Source organism: Impatiens glandulifera, chromosome 3 (assembly GCF_907164915.1).
Source record: "Impatiens glandulifera chromosome 3, dImpGla2.1, whole genome shotgun sequence".
NCBI lineage: Eukaryota > Viridiplantae > Streptophyta > Magnoliopsida > Ericales > Balsaminaceae > Impatiens > Impatiens glandulifera.
Genome location: NC_061864.1, coordinates 47556362 through 47572447, shown reverse-complemented (window position 1 = coordinate 47572447; position 16086 = coordinate 47556362). Strand labels below are relative to the sequence as shown.

The window sequence follows — 16086 nt, the reverse complement described above, 5'->3', positions numbered from 1 at the left end:
ACTCTCAAAGTTTTTGGATGTGTTTGCTTTATTTTATTACAACCTCATGAATACAATAAATTAGAACCTCGAATTTGATTATGTTGTTTCTTAGGTTATGGAATCGAACACAAAGGATACAAGTGTTGGGATCCATTGTGTCAACGTCTTCGTATCTCTCGTCATGTATCATTTTGGGAACATAAGATGTTTTCATCTATATCTAAATTTAGAGTCAATGAACCTCCTACTCAATTTTTTCGTGATCCTACCATATCTCTATTTTCTGACATTTCTTGTGTAGGACCATTTAACAACTCATGCGACTCAACTCCATCTGCATTTCCTACATCGACATCTTCTCCATCTAAAAATCCGGCACATACCTCATCTGATCATATCATTCAAGAATCTTCTTGTTTTCCACCACCACCACCACCATCACCATCACCACCACCACCACCACCTTCTCGTCGTACCAATCGTGTAAGTCAACCTTCTGTTCGCCTTCGCAACTTTTATGTGTACTCAGCTATTGTCTCTCTCTATGAACCTCATACTTTTCGCGAGGCCAACTCTAACCCTTTATGGCAGCAAGCAATGGTAGAAGAATTGCAAGCACTTACCAAGACAAAAACTTGGGACTTGGTTGATTTACCTTCACATAAGTCAGTCGTTGGTTGTAAATGGGTTTTTAAAATTAAGACACAAATAGATGGTTCAGTTGAACGATATAAAGCTCGCCTTGTTGCTAAGGGATATACTCAAGAATATGGTATTGATTATGAGGAAACGTTTGCTCCTATCGCTCGATTGACCTCAGTTCGTAGCCTCATTGCAGTAGCTGCTAGCAAAAGATGGTAACTATTTCAAATGGATGTAAAAAATGATTTTCTTAATGGTGAACTAACAGAAGAAGTGTATATGCAACCTCCACCTGGGTATGATCATCCTCCAAATAAAGTTTGTAGACTCTGCAAAGCTCTTTATGGTCTCAAACAAGCTCCGAGGGAGTGGTTCGCCAAATTTAGCTACACCATTGGTAATCTTGGTTTCAAATCCAACTCTTATGATCATGCATTGTTTTTGCGCAAAACAGATCAAGGTTGTACCTTACTTTTACTTTATGTGGATGACATGATAATTACTAGTGATGACACAAATGGAATACGTGATCTCAAGAATTTTCTACATCAACAATTTGAAATGAAAGATCTTGGACAATTAAGTTATTTCTTGGGACTTGAAATAGCTTCCGACAAATCCGGTTACTATTTATCACAAGCTAAGTACACAACTGATCTCATATCTCAGGCTGGTATTACTGACACAAAAGTTGTTAGCACACCCTTTGACTCCACAGAACATTTGGCTGCTACTGATGGTACTCCACTAAGTGATGAAACACTTTATCGACAACTAGTTGGTAGTCTTATATATTTTACTGTCACTCGGCCAGATATTGCATATGCTGTCCATATCGTGAGTCAATTTTTGTCATCTCCTCGTACAACTCATTTCTTTGCCGTTCTTCATATATTACGATACATTAGAGGAACTTTATTTCATGGACTACATTTTACTCACTCTTCTCCTTTAGAGTTACGAGCATACTCTGATCCTGATTGGCATGTGATCCAACTGATCGTCGATCCACTACTGGTTATTGTTTCTTTCTTGGCACATCTCTCATTTCATGAAGAAGTAAGAAACAAACTATTGTTTCTCGTTCTAGTACAGAATCTGAATATCGTGCTCTTGCAGATACTACCTCTGAGCTTCTCTGACTACAATGGTTACTTCAAGATATGAGTGTTCCTTCATCCGCTGCTATTCCACTTTTCTGTGATAATAATAGTGCAATGCAGATTGCTCATAATGATGTATTTCATGAACGTACCAAACATATAGAAATAGATTGTCATCTGACACGCCATCATGTCGTTAATGATACCATACAATTGATTCTCATTTCTTCGCAAGCTCAGATTGCTGACATTTTTACCAAATCTCATCCTCCTGAACGTTTTCAAGATTTAGTCTCCAATCTTAAGATGTTCAATGCTCTTCCACCTTGAGCTTGAGGGAGGGTGTTAATGTATATAATATAATAATATATTATATTGATATATACTATTATATTATATTCTATAATATATTATATTATATTATATTATATTATATTATATTATATTATATTATATTATATTATATTATATTATATTATATTATATTATATTATAGTTTTATTATATTGCTAACGTAATTTAAGTATAAATACCTTTACTATATTGAATAAAAGATGCACACAATATTATTGTCTTTCTATTTATTCTTACAACTAATAAAAATTAATATCCTTAGTAGTTTCTAACAAAATTTTTAAGTTTACAATGTTCTCTCATTATTTTCCTTCCACTTCAAATGTGTGTTGTGATATAATAGTTAATCACTTTTAGTATAAGATTCGATACTCGCTCCTATTTTATTTTTTTATTTTTTAAATTCAGTCGGTTTGAGTGGTTTTAGTGATGCTGAACAGACTAACCTAACGGTTAAGAACGGTTTGACAAAAAGAAACCGTATTGAATTCTGTTTGATAGATTCGATTTAGTTGAACGATATTGGTTCAGTTTGAACTATTTGATGGGTTAGTTACACCCTTAAATTCCATATCATGGTTAATGAAAGAGAAAAGTACAAAAACTAAATGTCCTTATTTGATGTTGAACTTTGAGAGTCATTTTTACCAAATACGACTCGATCTTTGAATTGTGTTATATCTAACTTAAACTATCTTAATTTTAGTCATTGAAAGCCTTTTCACAAATTATTGTGGTAAATTAGTTTAATATAATAGTTTGCATGTCTTCTTATTTTAACATAATAGTTTCATTTTCTTAATTAATTTACTACATTGTTACAAACAAAATAACAATTCTCTATTTTATTTTTCAAATTTTCAATCTATTTTCACACACTAAACATTTATTAAGATATTCAAATTATATTTGGAAGTTTTGAACATGTATATCTCGAAAAAATATTCAATTTAAAATACAAATACGTTTAAATTGGTAGACCGTATACAATGTTATATCATTATGAAGTGTTTTTAAAAATAAATACAAAATCTATCTGTATTCAAAATTTCTTAATTCTTTCTTTAGATTACAAATCTTTGTAGTCATCCAAACTAACTTTATCAAATTAGAACGTGTAAATTTAAAAAATACGAAAACAATAGTCAATTTATCATTTTATTTAGAAATGTGACAAATTAATTAGAAAAACAAAAATAATACATTAAGGTAGCGTTTGTTATACAGTATTATTTATATAGGTACTAATTGTAGGGGTTATAAATTGTAAAGGAGTATTGAGAGGTATAAGTTATATATGTTATTTGTATTTGGTTGAAAGTATAAGAGGGTATAAATTGTATAGATTTTATAATTTTGTGTTTGGTTGGTAGTATAAAAATGTTGTATAAAATGTAAAAGACATTTTTGCCCTTTATATTTATAATAATTTAATTTAATTGTTAAATTAATATTTACTTAACTTTTTTTATTTCTCTATTTATATGTTTTTTTATTTCTTATATTTTGTGAACACATTTTGTGGAACCACTAAATGAGATTACACTAAATGAGATGAGTATAAAATTACATAAACCAGTAAGTTATAATGCAGATAGGGACAAAGGAGAGAGTTTTCAGAAATAGGAAAGTCATAAAGTCATCATATGCCAATGAGTCTGATTGGAGAAAGAAATCAGAAAAAAAAATTAATGATGTTTCGATCGAATAGACTGAGGCAAAGAAAAGTTGTTACAGAAAGACTTCTAATTCTCACAAGAAGTCTCTAGATAAAGAATATAAGCTAAACATGGGCTTCCATACTAAAGAGCGAAGAAAACAATATAGTTGGGAAGATAGCTAAATTACTGGACTAAATGAATGAAGAACTAACCATCAACATTTTAGTGAAATAGAAGAGAACCACATAATGGATTCTAAAAATATTACATAATTTGGGTACAAGAATCCATCAACATTTTAGTGAAATGGAAGAGAACCACATAATGGATTCTGAAAATATTACTTAATTTGGGTACAAGAATCATATAGCAGAAATTGGTCAATAAAATGATATCTCATCAATCAAAACAAGTATCAAAAATTCAAGAAATCAAAGGAGGAACTTCCACCACAGAAAAAAATTTGAAGTTGGATTGAGAATTCAAGAAAATGAATTGGTTTCTAGTTCTATACAGCAAACAAAACAAGAATCATATAACAAAAAATGGGACAACAGAAGGACCTCTCATTAATCCAAACTAGTATCAAACTAGTATTAGAAATACAAGAAGTCAAAGGAGGAACTTCCACTACTCACACTACTCACATATTCGGCCAGTATAATTACAAAAAGTGTAACTAAGATCAACAAAGTTTTATATATTCAGCCAGTATAATTACAAAAATTACAAAAAGTGTAACTAAAATCAACAAAGTTTTATATATTCAGCCAGTATAATTACAAAAAGTGTAACTAAGATAACATGTCAAATATAAAGTATTTATGACTTAAAGGTCTCAAAAAACCTGCAATTATACATGTTTTTACAAGGACAAAAGTAACATGTTATCTACCCTACTATCAAAAGCTCCGGAAGAAGAAGACCTGCACACCAACAACGCACCCAAGGAATATGTTGTCGAGGTACAATCAAAATCTAGTATATATGTCTACCTTTTCTTAACCACCCATACGAGAAAGTCTTTTGATGAACAATAACCTATCAGCATCATCATTTAAGGATGTAAATATGTCAACAAACTGTGCTTTGGCTGTAATTGCAATAGTTGCATCTATCTTGTCAACTGGATCAAGAGGAAGGCGAGAAATCATTTCACATACTTGCACTCTTTTCATTGTAAAAAATTCTCGCATTGTGGCATTCATTTCTTTCATGCATGTCATTAGAGGTTCAGATTTATTTCTCTTACTTGGTCTTCCTTCTTCTACATCACTAGTTCTTGCATGAACTGACCCCGATGTAGGCTGCTTTCCAATATTTTCAGACTCTATATCATTAGTCTCCACTTCATTCTCCATTGCTGCCATTGCTTCTGCAGGTCCTTCAGCAAATTCTCCAGTTGCTCGATCTTTTCCAAATACAATACACCAATCTTCGTAAAATGGAAGAGACTTGTCTCTCAATCCATGTGCATTAGGATCAACCTATTCAAAATAAAATTATAAAGTATGAAACTAAAATATAAAAACAAATATAAATATAACATTGTTTACCTTAACATGTGCCTCCCAAACAGCATCATCATCACAAGTAATGCTTTTGTGTATATCATTCCATCCAAATCCTGATAAAGTACGCATTCGATCAACTGCAGTATATATTCTTTTCCAAACCTTAATTTTCGAGTCAATATGTGGCGTAGGTCGTAGGTCAGTACCAGGGAACGCAATCAACATCTTGTCATACAAAACATTTAGGTAACCTGACCGAAATGCATTGTCCGTCTTCATTCCTAAGTTCACAATTTCTTTCAATGCTTCAATAAGAACTTGTTGTTCTTTGTCAGTCCAGCTTCTTCTACTAGTAGCTTTTTTCTTCCATCTCTTATTAGAATGTTGAGGAACTGCATCATTGTCTTGACTATCCATATCTAAACATTAATAACAATAAAAGATAAATTGTAATAACACACTTGCATATCAGAAAATATATTAAATAAGAATAAGTAGACATTTGAAATAAAGTTAACTAGATGACTCTTGTGACATAACAAGTGACACAAATTAAGATCTTAAAATGAGTATGCATAGGTTGTGTGAGTTATTATTGTACAAATAAGAAACCAAAAGATAATATGAAACATAATACTAATAGATAAACTTTTTTCACAATAACAAAAACTGAGTCTTAAACAAAATAGTTTCAGATTGTAACATTCAAAAGATTGAAATTATACAAACAATTATCTTCTACTCCCACTACTTCTTCCACTTCTTCCAGATCTCCCTTCAAGAAACATTGTCTTTGCTAACTCAATCCTCCATTGTGTCCAATCATCAGATATCTCTATAGCATTCACATTATCTTCAGTGTGTGGATTCAATTGTTGTAAAAGCTCGTTTGTTAGTAATTCTTCCATAGGATCTATTGGCATTTCCCTTCTTATATAATTATGTAATAAGCAACATGAAATAATTAAACGACATTGCGTCTTAATTGGATAAAACATAGGGCTTCTTAGTACAGCCCATCTAAGTTTGAGCAAACCAAATGTCCTTTCAATAACATTTCTTGCAGCAGCATGTTTCATGTTGAAAAATTCTTCTAAGTTAGAAGGTGTTCGTGCAACATTCCAAGATCCTAAATGATACTTGTGGACTTTAAATGGCGCTAAAAAACCCTCTCCATTTGTGTATCCAGCATCTATTAAGTAATAATAACCTGTAGTAATGTAATTATTTATTACCTATATGTTAATGTCTAATTATTTTATATGAATAAATAGTTATATATTTCTTACCTCGAGGAACTTTTAAACCATTGTTTCTATTAATTGCATCTCTTAAAATTTTACTATCAGCTACAGAACTTTCCCAACCAGACAATATATAAATGAACATCATATCATGAGAACAAACCCCAAGCATGTTTGTTGTAATTTGTCCCTTTCGATTTCTATATCTTTCTTTCATATCTTCTCCCACGTTTACGGGAATATATGTTCCATCTAGAGCTCCTAAACAATTCTATTCATGCATAAAAAATAAAATACAAATCAATATGTCTTTTATTAGATATATTGAAATAAGACATTTATTATTTACCTCAAACCATTTCCATCTTTCATTTGTATGAGAGTTTTGGAGAGGCTCTGGCTTTTTTAGAAGGTCAACTTGAAGACTTATAACGATTTTTAACACTTCATGCACATATTTACTAATTGTCCATCCAGAACGATGAAACGCAAATGAAGCATTCCTTATCTTTATATGATGAGCTAGAATATATAGGAATATAGCTACCTTTTCTTCTAAAGATACACTTTTGGAGTGAGATAACCCAGACACCTCCATCAAATTGCATAAACGAAGGAAAGCCCTTCTATCCATTCTTAACAAGTCAATACATGTTGTGTCATTGTGTTTTGTCATCCTATTTATAGTGTTTGTTCTGAGTTGTACAGGATTGATAGATGGAGGAATAGATTGAGAAGTCGATAAGCATCGCTCATAAGCAAGTAGCATAACCATGCTTTGCAAAAAAGAAAATTCGAGTTCATTTTGTATAGTTTCAAAAACCATACAAATTGCATTATGATCGTCATGATCGTCATAATTATCCGCTTCATCACTGTAATATTCATCATCACTAGCATCCATCTATTTATAGTGATAATTAAAATTTAATATTATTATTAAGAAAATGTATTAATCTAAGCATACATGAGTCACATCTCAAACAAGACTAATAAAGCAATATGAAGAATTAATAATAAAATAATTTAACAAATGTTGATTAAGACAAACTCAAGACTAATAATGCAATATGAATCAAAATTGAAAGTTTATATTTGGTTTTTATCAATATTTTAGATGCTATCAGTGACTTAATTTATTTTTTTTGTTTATCTTTTCTAATTTATCTTCGTTTTTCAAAAAAGACCAGATTATTAAAATCAATTATTATATACATGTTATGAACAATCTTATTACTCTGTATTAGGATAATACATGTTATAAATAATCTTATTACTCTATAATAAGTCCTACATGTTATGAACAGTCTTATTATTCTGTAATGGTTCTATTCAAATATTAAGCTAAGAAAAAGAGCAAAATCACTCAAATAAGTATTCAGAGTGAAAATATTTGAAACAAAAGTATTTACACATTAATCTGTAACTACTCAAATAAGTATTCAAGGTGAAAATATTTGAAACAATAGTATTTACACATTAACCTGTAACTACTCAAATAAGTATTTAGGTTGAAAAGATTTGAAACAATAGTATTTACATATGAACCTGTAACTACTCAAATAAGTATTCAGGTGAAAATGTTTGAAACAATAGTATTTACACATTAACATGTAACTACTCAAATAAATATTTAGGTTGAATAGATTTAAAACAATAGTATTTACACATTAACCTATAACTACTCAAATAAGTATTTAGGTTGAAAATATTTAAAACATTGATCTGTAACTACTCAAATAAGTATTTAGAGTGAAAATATTTGAAACAATAGTATTTATACATTAACCTGTAACTACTCAAATAAGTATTTAGGTTGAAAAGATTTGAAACAATAGTATTTACATATAAACCTGTAACTACTCAAATAAGTATTAATGGTGAAAATGTTTGAAACAACAGTATTTACACATGAACTATAACTATAACGTATTTATCTGATTCACTCTTGAAGGTCGAAAAACAATTGTAAGACTAAAATAATACATTTCCTATTTTATCATATAGTTTTTCTAAACTAGTAGATACTAAACAACATTCATTTGATCAAAAAATAGAAAAACAACTGATCTCAAGAAAAAAAATTGTATTGTGAATGACATACCTTTTCAAATCCTGTATTCTTAGTTTCGTCTTCCAACAATGGCTTGTCCTCAACTTCCTAGGCTATCAGCTTCATGAATCTTTTCAGGATTTCCCCAAATCCATGCTCGTAGAAATGAGTTTCTTGATTTTTCTTCGAATCTCCCCAAATCCCGAATCTTCTCTGAATCTTTTCAATCTATGGTTATGGAAATGAGTTTCATTAATCTTCCGTGAATCTATGCTGTTAGAGATGAGTTTAGATGAAAGCCATGGAGAAAAAGGGTTTCAGATGAGAAGAAGATGAATGAAAAGAAAAATGAGAAAGTACAGAGACGAAGAGGTGGATGAAGTTTCTAGAGAATAAAGCTGTCAAAATAATAAAAATTTAAGAGTAAATATGGAAATAATATTTTTATCCTTCTTTGTAACAGGTTTGACTAGGTACAAACTTGTACCTAGTTTAATGTATAAGTTATATAACATTTAGTACTGTTTATATAAAATACTTTAACCAAACAACCTATTTAATTTACTGTTAATACTATTATACTATATCTACATGTTAGTACTGGTAAACAAACGCTACCTAAAAATAAGATAACACATGTTTTGTCCATTTGAAAAAAAGGCTCAAATAACTAAATTAAAATTTGGATAGTTCAAACCCATATGACCAAATTCAAAGTTTGAGTCTCATTTGTTGAAAATAACTAAAGTTTAAGCCTCAAATAACAATTGAACCTTAATGGATAAGTAGAACATTTGTAAAAAGATTCCATTTATGTGGCACTTGTGATAATTTTTTTTTAACAAGTATACAAATGAAAGCATACATGATCATAGAAATCATACAAGGACGATAACGATACTGTAATGTATACAATCATATAAAAAAAGTATACATGATGATACAAACAAAGCAGATATAAAGATGATAAATAACAGAAAATTAATTTTCATGGTTCCAATAATTTAATAAAAATAACAAAGTCACTTTCATAATTTTTGGAATTTTGAAATGAGAGTTATTAAATAAATAAAGTGGTTAAGACTTAAAAAACGTAGCCAAACGGGTCCTTAGAGAAAAATAATTTTGATTTTTTTGGTTAAAAGTATTATTTTTAATTATTTTTTATTTTTTAAAGATTTTTAGAAAACAATTATGGTATGCAAATAAATAAAATAAAATAAACAAAATAAACTAATGTACAAATAAAACAAACAATCAAGACCTTAAAACAAACAGATTAGGGTCACAGATTGGATCGGGTGCTGGGCAAGGGCAGAAGCCACGGTCAGATGCATAACTGCATTGGTCCAAATTCTCCGTTGCGTGGTTAAAATATTCGATCGGATGCTAGAGCACACGATTGGATGCACAACTACATTAGTTGAAAAATTGTGGTCGAAGATTTAGCCACACGACCGCGTGGATAGAATTCTCGGTTACTAACTAGAATTCTCTGTCGAATGACCAAAATTATCGGTCAGAAGGTAAACCACTTGGTCGGATGCCACATTTGAAGTGATCACCGGTCAGAGACAACGTAAGAGGTTCCAACACTCGGTCCTAAACCATGGCATGACTAATTTTCTCAATCGAAAATCATACCACAATCGGATAATCCTAATAAAAACACCAAGAACACACTACACAATTTTGCCCTAATTTGAAATATACTTGAATAGAAACATCATGTCTAGAACATAACCAAAATCAAACAATCTGAAAGAGTTATACAAATAAAATAATAATTTTTTTTATCTTTTAAGACTTCGATTTTAAGGGTGCCCCATTTCAACTAAATACCATATATAAACTATTTTTGAGCCATTGTCCTGGAACAAAGGCCCTGGAACAAAGGCCCAAAACAATATTTAATTAAACTAAGTGTCTTTTTGAATTTGTGCATTTTCAAATGAAAATAGTAAGCAACAGAGTTTTACTTATTTAATTTCTAAATATTAAAATAATTATTTTGAATAAATAAATTCAAAATAATTAAAATCAATACCAAATCAAAATTAAACAATTAATTAGATTAATTATTATTATATTAACTAAATCTCAATTAATTAAAAGAAAGTAAAAAAAATAAAATAAAATAATTTGAGATAAATATTGCATTTATTTTATCCCAAATTAATTTTTATGGCTCAAATAAATTAAATAAATAATTTGAAATATTTTTTTTATCCATTTATTTATAAAGACATAAATTTTTTTAAATAATAAATAGACAAAATAAATATTTGTGTCTATCTAAATATTTTGTAGGTGAAAATAATGCCAAAATGAGTAAAGAAAAATAAATCTCAAACAAGCTCCAAGACTAGAAAATGGTTGGGATCCAGTACAACCGAAAATAAGAGAAACGACTTTAGCAGATCGCATAGCCATCAGATGAACGCCTAAATCTAAACCAACGCACAATAGTAAGCGGTGTCGCCCATTGTAACGAAAGGAAAATGCTTCCGCGCATCACATGATCAACTAACCCGCACTTCAACGCTGATAGCCCAAACGTGGACGAAATGCCCAAATTCAACGGAGTGCTGATGGAACGTTGCACCCATACGCGCGTTCACACTTGGCTCGAAATGACGACGTTTCAGACTTAGATTATCGTCTTCCTCGCGAAGAACAGGATGAACATCAACCGTAACTTTTGATTTTTCAAAAGTGAAACTCGTCCGATACTCAACCAAATTCGATGATTTAAAGGCTGAAATGATCACCATAACATGGTGATCATTTGGCCTCCGGTCATAGGAGCAATGATGACTTAATTGGACTAGAACGATTGAATACAGACAAAAGTCATTATTGATATTTTGTTTGAAATTCGATCCACTTGATCATCCAACCGACCATGGCTGTCTATAAATAGCTCTCCTCATGTCCCGACTCTCCAATTCAAACTTTACAAAATCCACCAATGAAAATTTCTCAAGCTTTTAAAAATTACGAAAATTTTATGCTAGACTCTAAAGTTCATTTCTAGATCATTCTATAACTTAATAAAGAATTCAGGAGTTTTCTCCAACTCAATGTAAGCTTTAATATATGTTGTATTTCGAATTACAAATTCAAATTTAAATTTTTACATTTTAGTTCGACTAGTCTTGAATATTGCTTGATTATCTGTTTTTTTATTTGAATTCGATTCTAAGATCATCTTGTACTAAATTCAATTCGAACGAATTAAGTTAAATAAAAAACACCCAAATTTAATTTTGAAAATTTTCAAATTCGGGTTTTTGTTCTTGAATTTTAGTTCAAGAATTACGATTTGAATAGCTTCCTAATATATTTTAAAAGAGGTTAGGAATAGTTTTGGACCAATTCCGACCAGGTTCCATTATTTTTATTTAAAAACTAATTTCAAAAATATGAAAAAATCCAATTCTTAGATATGTTAAAATTGATAGCTAGTGTTCATATTTTTGGTCTTGTTTGATCCAAATATACATATAGAAACTATTGGTAAGTTTTAATCGTTAAATCAAAGCTTAAAACCAAAAAAATGCAATTTCTGCTCAAGAACGGTTCATATCAAATTGAACGTCATCCCGATCGATTGATACATTGGGATGATGTTAAAATGATCCTTAAGAGTAAATGAAGTTTGTGATGCTTTTAGATCAAATGATGGAAGCTCCTAGCAAAATCATCAAACCTGTTATTTGATGTTCTTGAGGTCCAACCGAAAAATCTTGCATCCTCACCTTGTCTGGTTTTCAATTGAGAAAACCAGCCACTTCCCCTATCTAACCGAGGAATCTCGCATCCTACCTAGAAACCTCGACTTTGACCGAAAAAATTCCGTGTCCGATTGAGGATCAGTGCGAGTGACCGAGAGTCTCTTCTCTGCGTTGACCGAGTAACCAAATCCATTGATCTCGGGCCAAATCCGCTTTAGACCCGCGTATCCGACCCAATTCACGTCTCGTCACCTTCCTAGCTTGTTTGTCTGGGGTTTTAATTTTTAAAAACAATAATGTTTTTAATTGGTTTTAGAAAACCAAATTTAAATTGAGTTATTATAATAACATACTTGGTTACAAGAATTATTATAAAAATATTTGAATTTTAATCTTATTTGAAAATTTTAATTATTGAATAACACAATTTTTTAAAAAGATTCTAATTCAAACTAGCATAAAGACAGAGTACATAAATATAAAAACAAAATACGAGAAAAACAAGAAAATAAAGCCTAGCAAAGGAAATTGAGAAAGAAAATTGTAGTCATACTCAAGCGAAGGGAACCATTTCTGTCGATATATAAAGAATTATCGATTGTGTAATTTCGTCGTCGCTAATATTTTTTTTATTACTTTTATAATTAAGTTTAAAATTGATTTATTAAAATATCATACTTTAATACAAAATGATTATTAAAAAATTTGAATTTTAATCTTATTTGAATTATTAAATAGATACAATTAAAAAAAAAAATTAAGGTATAATACATCTAATCCAAACTAGCATGTACATAAAAGTAGAGTAAGATAGCATAAATATAAAAACAAAATAAAGTGTGATGAGAAAAACAAGAAAATGAGTTATCAATATGAAAAGCTTAAGTATGACTACAATTAATTAAGCTTTTCATATTGATAATTTTAGGACATTCACTACTATAATGATTTTTCAGAAATATTATTGTCATTGTTCTAATGATGAGGTGTGATCATAAAGGACGAAAATAAGGGGGGAAAAGTCAGCTTCAATGAAATGAAGCTTCTCTCCTCGCTCCTGCTAGCTACTAAACAGTTATGAACCGGTCCATTCGTTTGACCAAAACATACAAACCGGTCCACTCTTCAACCCTGGTTTGAAATGTTGACAAATTCTCCATCATGACTTCCAAATATACACTTTAAATACTCTCGCTTCTTTCATCATCTTCACAATTCAAAACAACAAAATTCAATTTATTAAACCTTGTTAATTAGAGATGGGTTTGAAAGGATTTGCTGAAGGCGGCATCGCTTCTGTAATTGCTGGTTGTTCGACGCACCCTCTTGATCTGATCAAGGTCCGTATGCAGCTACAGGGAGAAGGCCATGTTAAACAACAACTCCGCCCTGCCTTTGCCTACAATTCCGTTGGTGGTGCAGCCACATTAATCTCTGCACCACCCAAGGTCGGACCCGTCTCCGTCGGGATCAAGATTTTCCAGACGGAGGGTGTCGCCGCCCTATTCTCTGGTGTCTCCGCCACCGTCCTCCGCCAGACACTCTACTCCACCACCCGGATGGGTCTCTACGAGATCCTCAAGGAAAAATGGTCCGATCCCAGCTCCGGTAATCTCCCTCTCGGCCGGAAAATCGCCGCCGGTCTATTCGCCGGAGGGATTGGGGCAGCAGTAGGTAATCCTGCAGACCTTGCAATGGTTAGGATGCAAGCCGACGGTCGGCTACCGGTTTCTCAACGCCGGAACTACAAGAGTGTGTTTGATGCCATCACGCAAATGTCAAAGCAGGAGGGGATTGCTTCTCTGTGGCGTGGTTCGTCTCTTACTGTGAACCGAGCTATGATCGTCACTGCATCGCAGCTTGCATCGTACGATCAAGTGAAGGAGATGATCTTACAGAATGGTGTGATGAAGGATGGACTGGGGACCCACGTGAGCGCGAGTTTTGCTGCGGGGTTTGTGGCTGCGGTGGCCTCGAACCCAATTGATGTGATCAAGACTCGGGTAATGAACATGAAAGTAGAGCCCGGAATGAGACCACCTTATAACGGGGCACTCGATTGCGCCCTTAAAACAGTTCAAGCCGAAGGCCCCATGTCCCTTTACAAGGGTTTTATTCCCACAATTTCAAGACAAGGCCCATTCACTGTAGTGCTATTTGTTACTCTTGAACAAGTTCGCAAGCTTCTCAAGGATTTTTAGTTTTACAAGACAACAAATTTATAAATTCTTTTATTAAATATTTATGTAACCTTAAAGATATAAAAAAAAATATATATTGGTAAAATATTTTTCATATTTATTTTAATATTTTGTGTATTTCAAAAGATTAAAATTAAATCTAAAAGAGTGGAAGAAAAATTAATTTCAAACAAACTCTTAAGGATTTAAAATAAAAATAAAATTTGTAATCGGATGTAGCCAAAAACAAAAGAAAGAATTGCAGCAGGAACCGCGTCCATCGGATGGACGTTGGAGTTGCATCCAACTCCTTAGAGCGCTCCGCGTAGCCGGTTGTAGCCGAGGAGAAGCACGTGCGCGAGGCAGCGGATTGGCTAACGCACCGTTAGTCAGGATGCTAATGGACCGCTCAAATGCAACAACGCTTTATAGAATGCTAGTGAAATGCCTAAACATGCCTTAAATGACGTCGTTTTAGCCTCGGGTCTTTTTCTTCATCACGACGCCGTCTAGATAAGCTTGAAGAACCGTTGATGATTTTGAGAAGTTGGAACTCCTCTGTTAGTCAACTATTTCGGCTCATTTAAATCCTAAAACGATCATCCTACGATGGTGATCATTTATACCTATAAAAATATGGACGAATCATCCATATTCCGGCGACTTAAGCCATTAATGACTTTTGTCCGATTCAGGTCACTTGGAGCCTCCACCGACTAAGGGACATTATAAATACATTCTTTGAGTCATTCTAAATCCAAGGAAACAACTCATAACCTCAAAATCTAAGAGAATCAAAAATCTTCCATTTATGCTTAAAGCTTTCTGATTTTTCAAATTTTCAATTTTGAGGCCTTAACGTATGAATTTGAGCATCTAGAAAGCTTCTTTAATGATCAAAGAGTGTTACATAATCCTTAGTAAGGTTCCAATCACTCTCTAATTTATATTCACAGTTTGAATTTAAAATTTCTATATTTCAAATTGTATAAGCTTGTATGCTTGCTAATTATGATGTTTATGGTTGAAAATTCATCCATAGATGATTTAGAAACTATCTAGATATGATAGAACCGATCAATCGATCTGTTAGATTAAATTAAATACAGAAAAGAGAAAATTAATTAAGAGAGAAATAATTAATTAACTTGAGAGAATAAATACGACATAGTTTTAATGATGTGGTCTGAACAAAACTAAGTTGGGTAATTTGTCTTTGTGCAGGTACAGATCTAAAGAAGTATGTCTATTCGGACGTCGTCTAATTACTTTAGACGTGGTCTAAAGTAATGCGCGAATAGATGTCGTCTAATTACATCAGACGTGGTCTTAAGTAATGGACGAGCAGACGTCGTCTAATTACATCAGACGTGGTCTGAAGTAATGCGCGAGCAGACGTGGTCTGAAGTAATGCACGAGCAGACGTCGTCTAATTACATTAGACGTTGTCTGAAGTAATGCGCGACCAGATGTCGTCTAATTACTCTGTGTATTCTTTACTTTTCGGTGCTTGCAATCATTTTCCTGGCGCTTCAAATCCAACAAGTTGTTTCGCACTTGAATCCAATCAAGAGCTTGTGATGATTTGTGAAGAATAGAAACAGATTTTAATCCCT

The 16086-nt window shown here is 32.0% G+C and overlaps 2 protein-coding genes and 1 pseudogene across 2 annotated transcripts in view; 2 read left to right on the top strand and 1 right to left on the bottom strand.

The window, feature by feature from the left end:
* The first annotated feature begins 852 nt into the window (after positions 1–852).
* On the top strand, positions 853–2057 carry LOC124930294 (annotated as a pseudogene).
* Positions 2058–4743: 2686 nt separating this feature from the next.
* LOC124930293 (uncharacterized protein At2g29880-like) lies at positions 4744–5673 on the bottom strand. Its single transcript, XM_047470651.1, has 2 exons — positions 5299–5673; positions 4744–5229 (listed from the first exon to the last, which is right to left on the bottom strand). Exons 1-2 carry the CDS (start codon positions 5671–5673, stop codon positions 4744–4746), a joined length of 861 nt encoding a protein of 286 aa, XP_047326607.1.
* Positions 5674–13548: 7875 nt separating this feature from the next.
* The window catches only part of LOC124931681 (mitochondrial uncoupling protein 5-like), a 3469-nt gene continuing 931 nt past the window's right edge, over positions 13549–16086 (top strand). Inside the window, exon 1 of the mRNA XM_047472206.1 lies at positions 13549–14536. Coding sequence (XP_047328162.1) covers positions 13550–14491 — 942 coding nt within the window. The 5' untranslated portion in view covers position 13549 and the 3' untranslated portion in view covers positions 14492–14536. The remainder of the gene's footprint in view (positions 14537–16086) is intronic.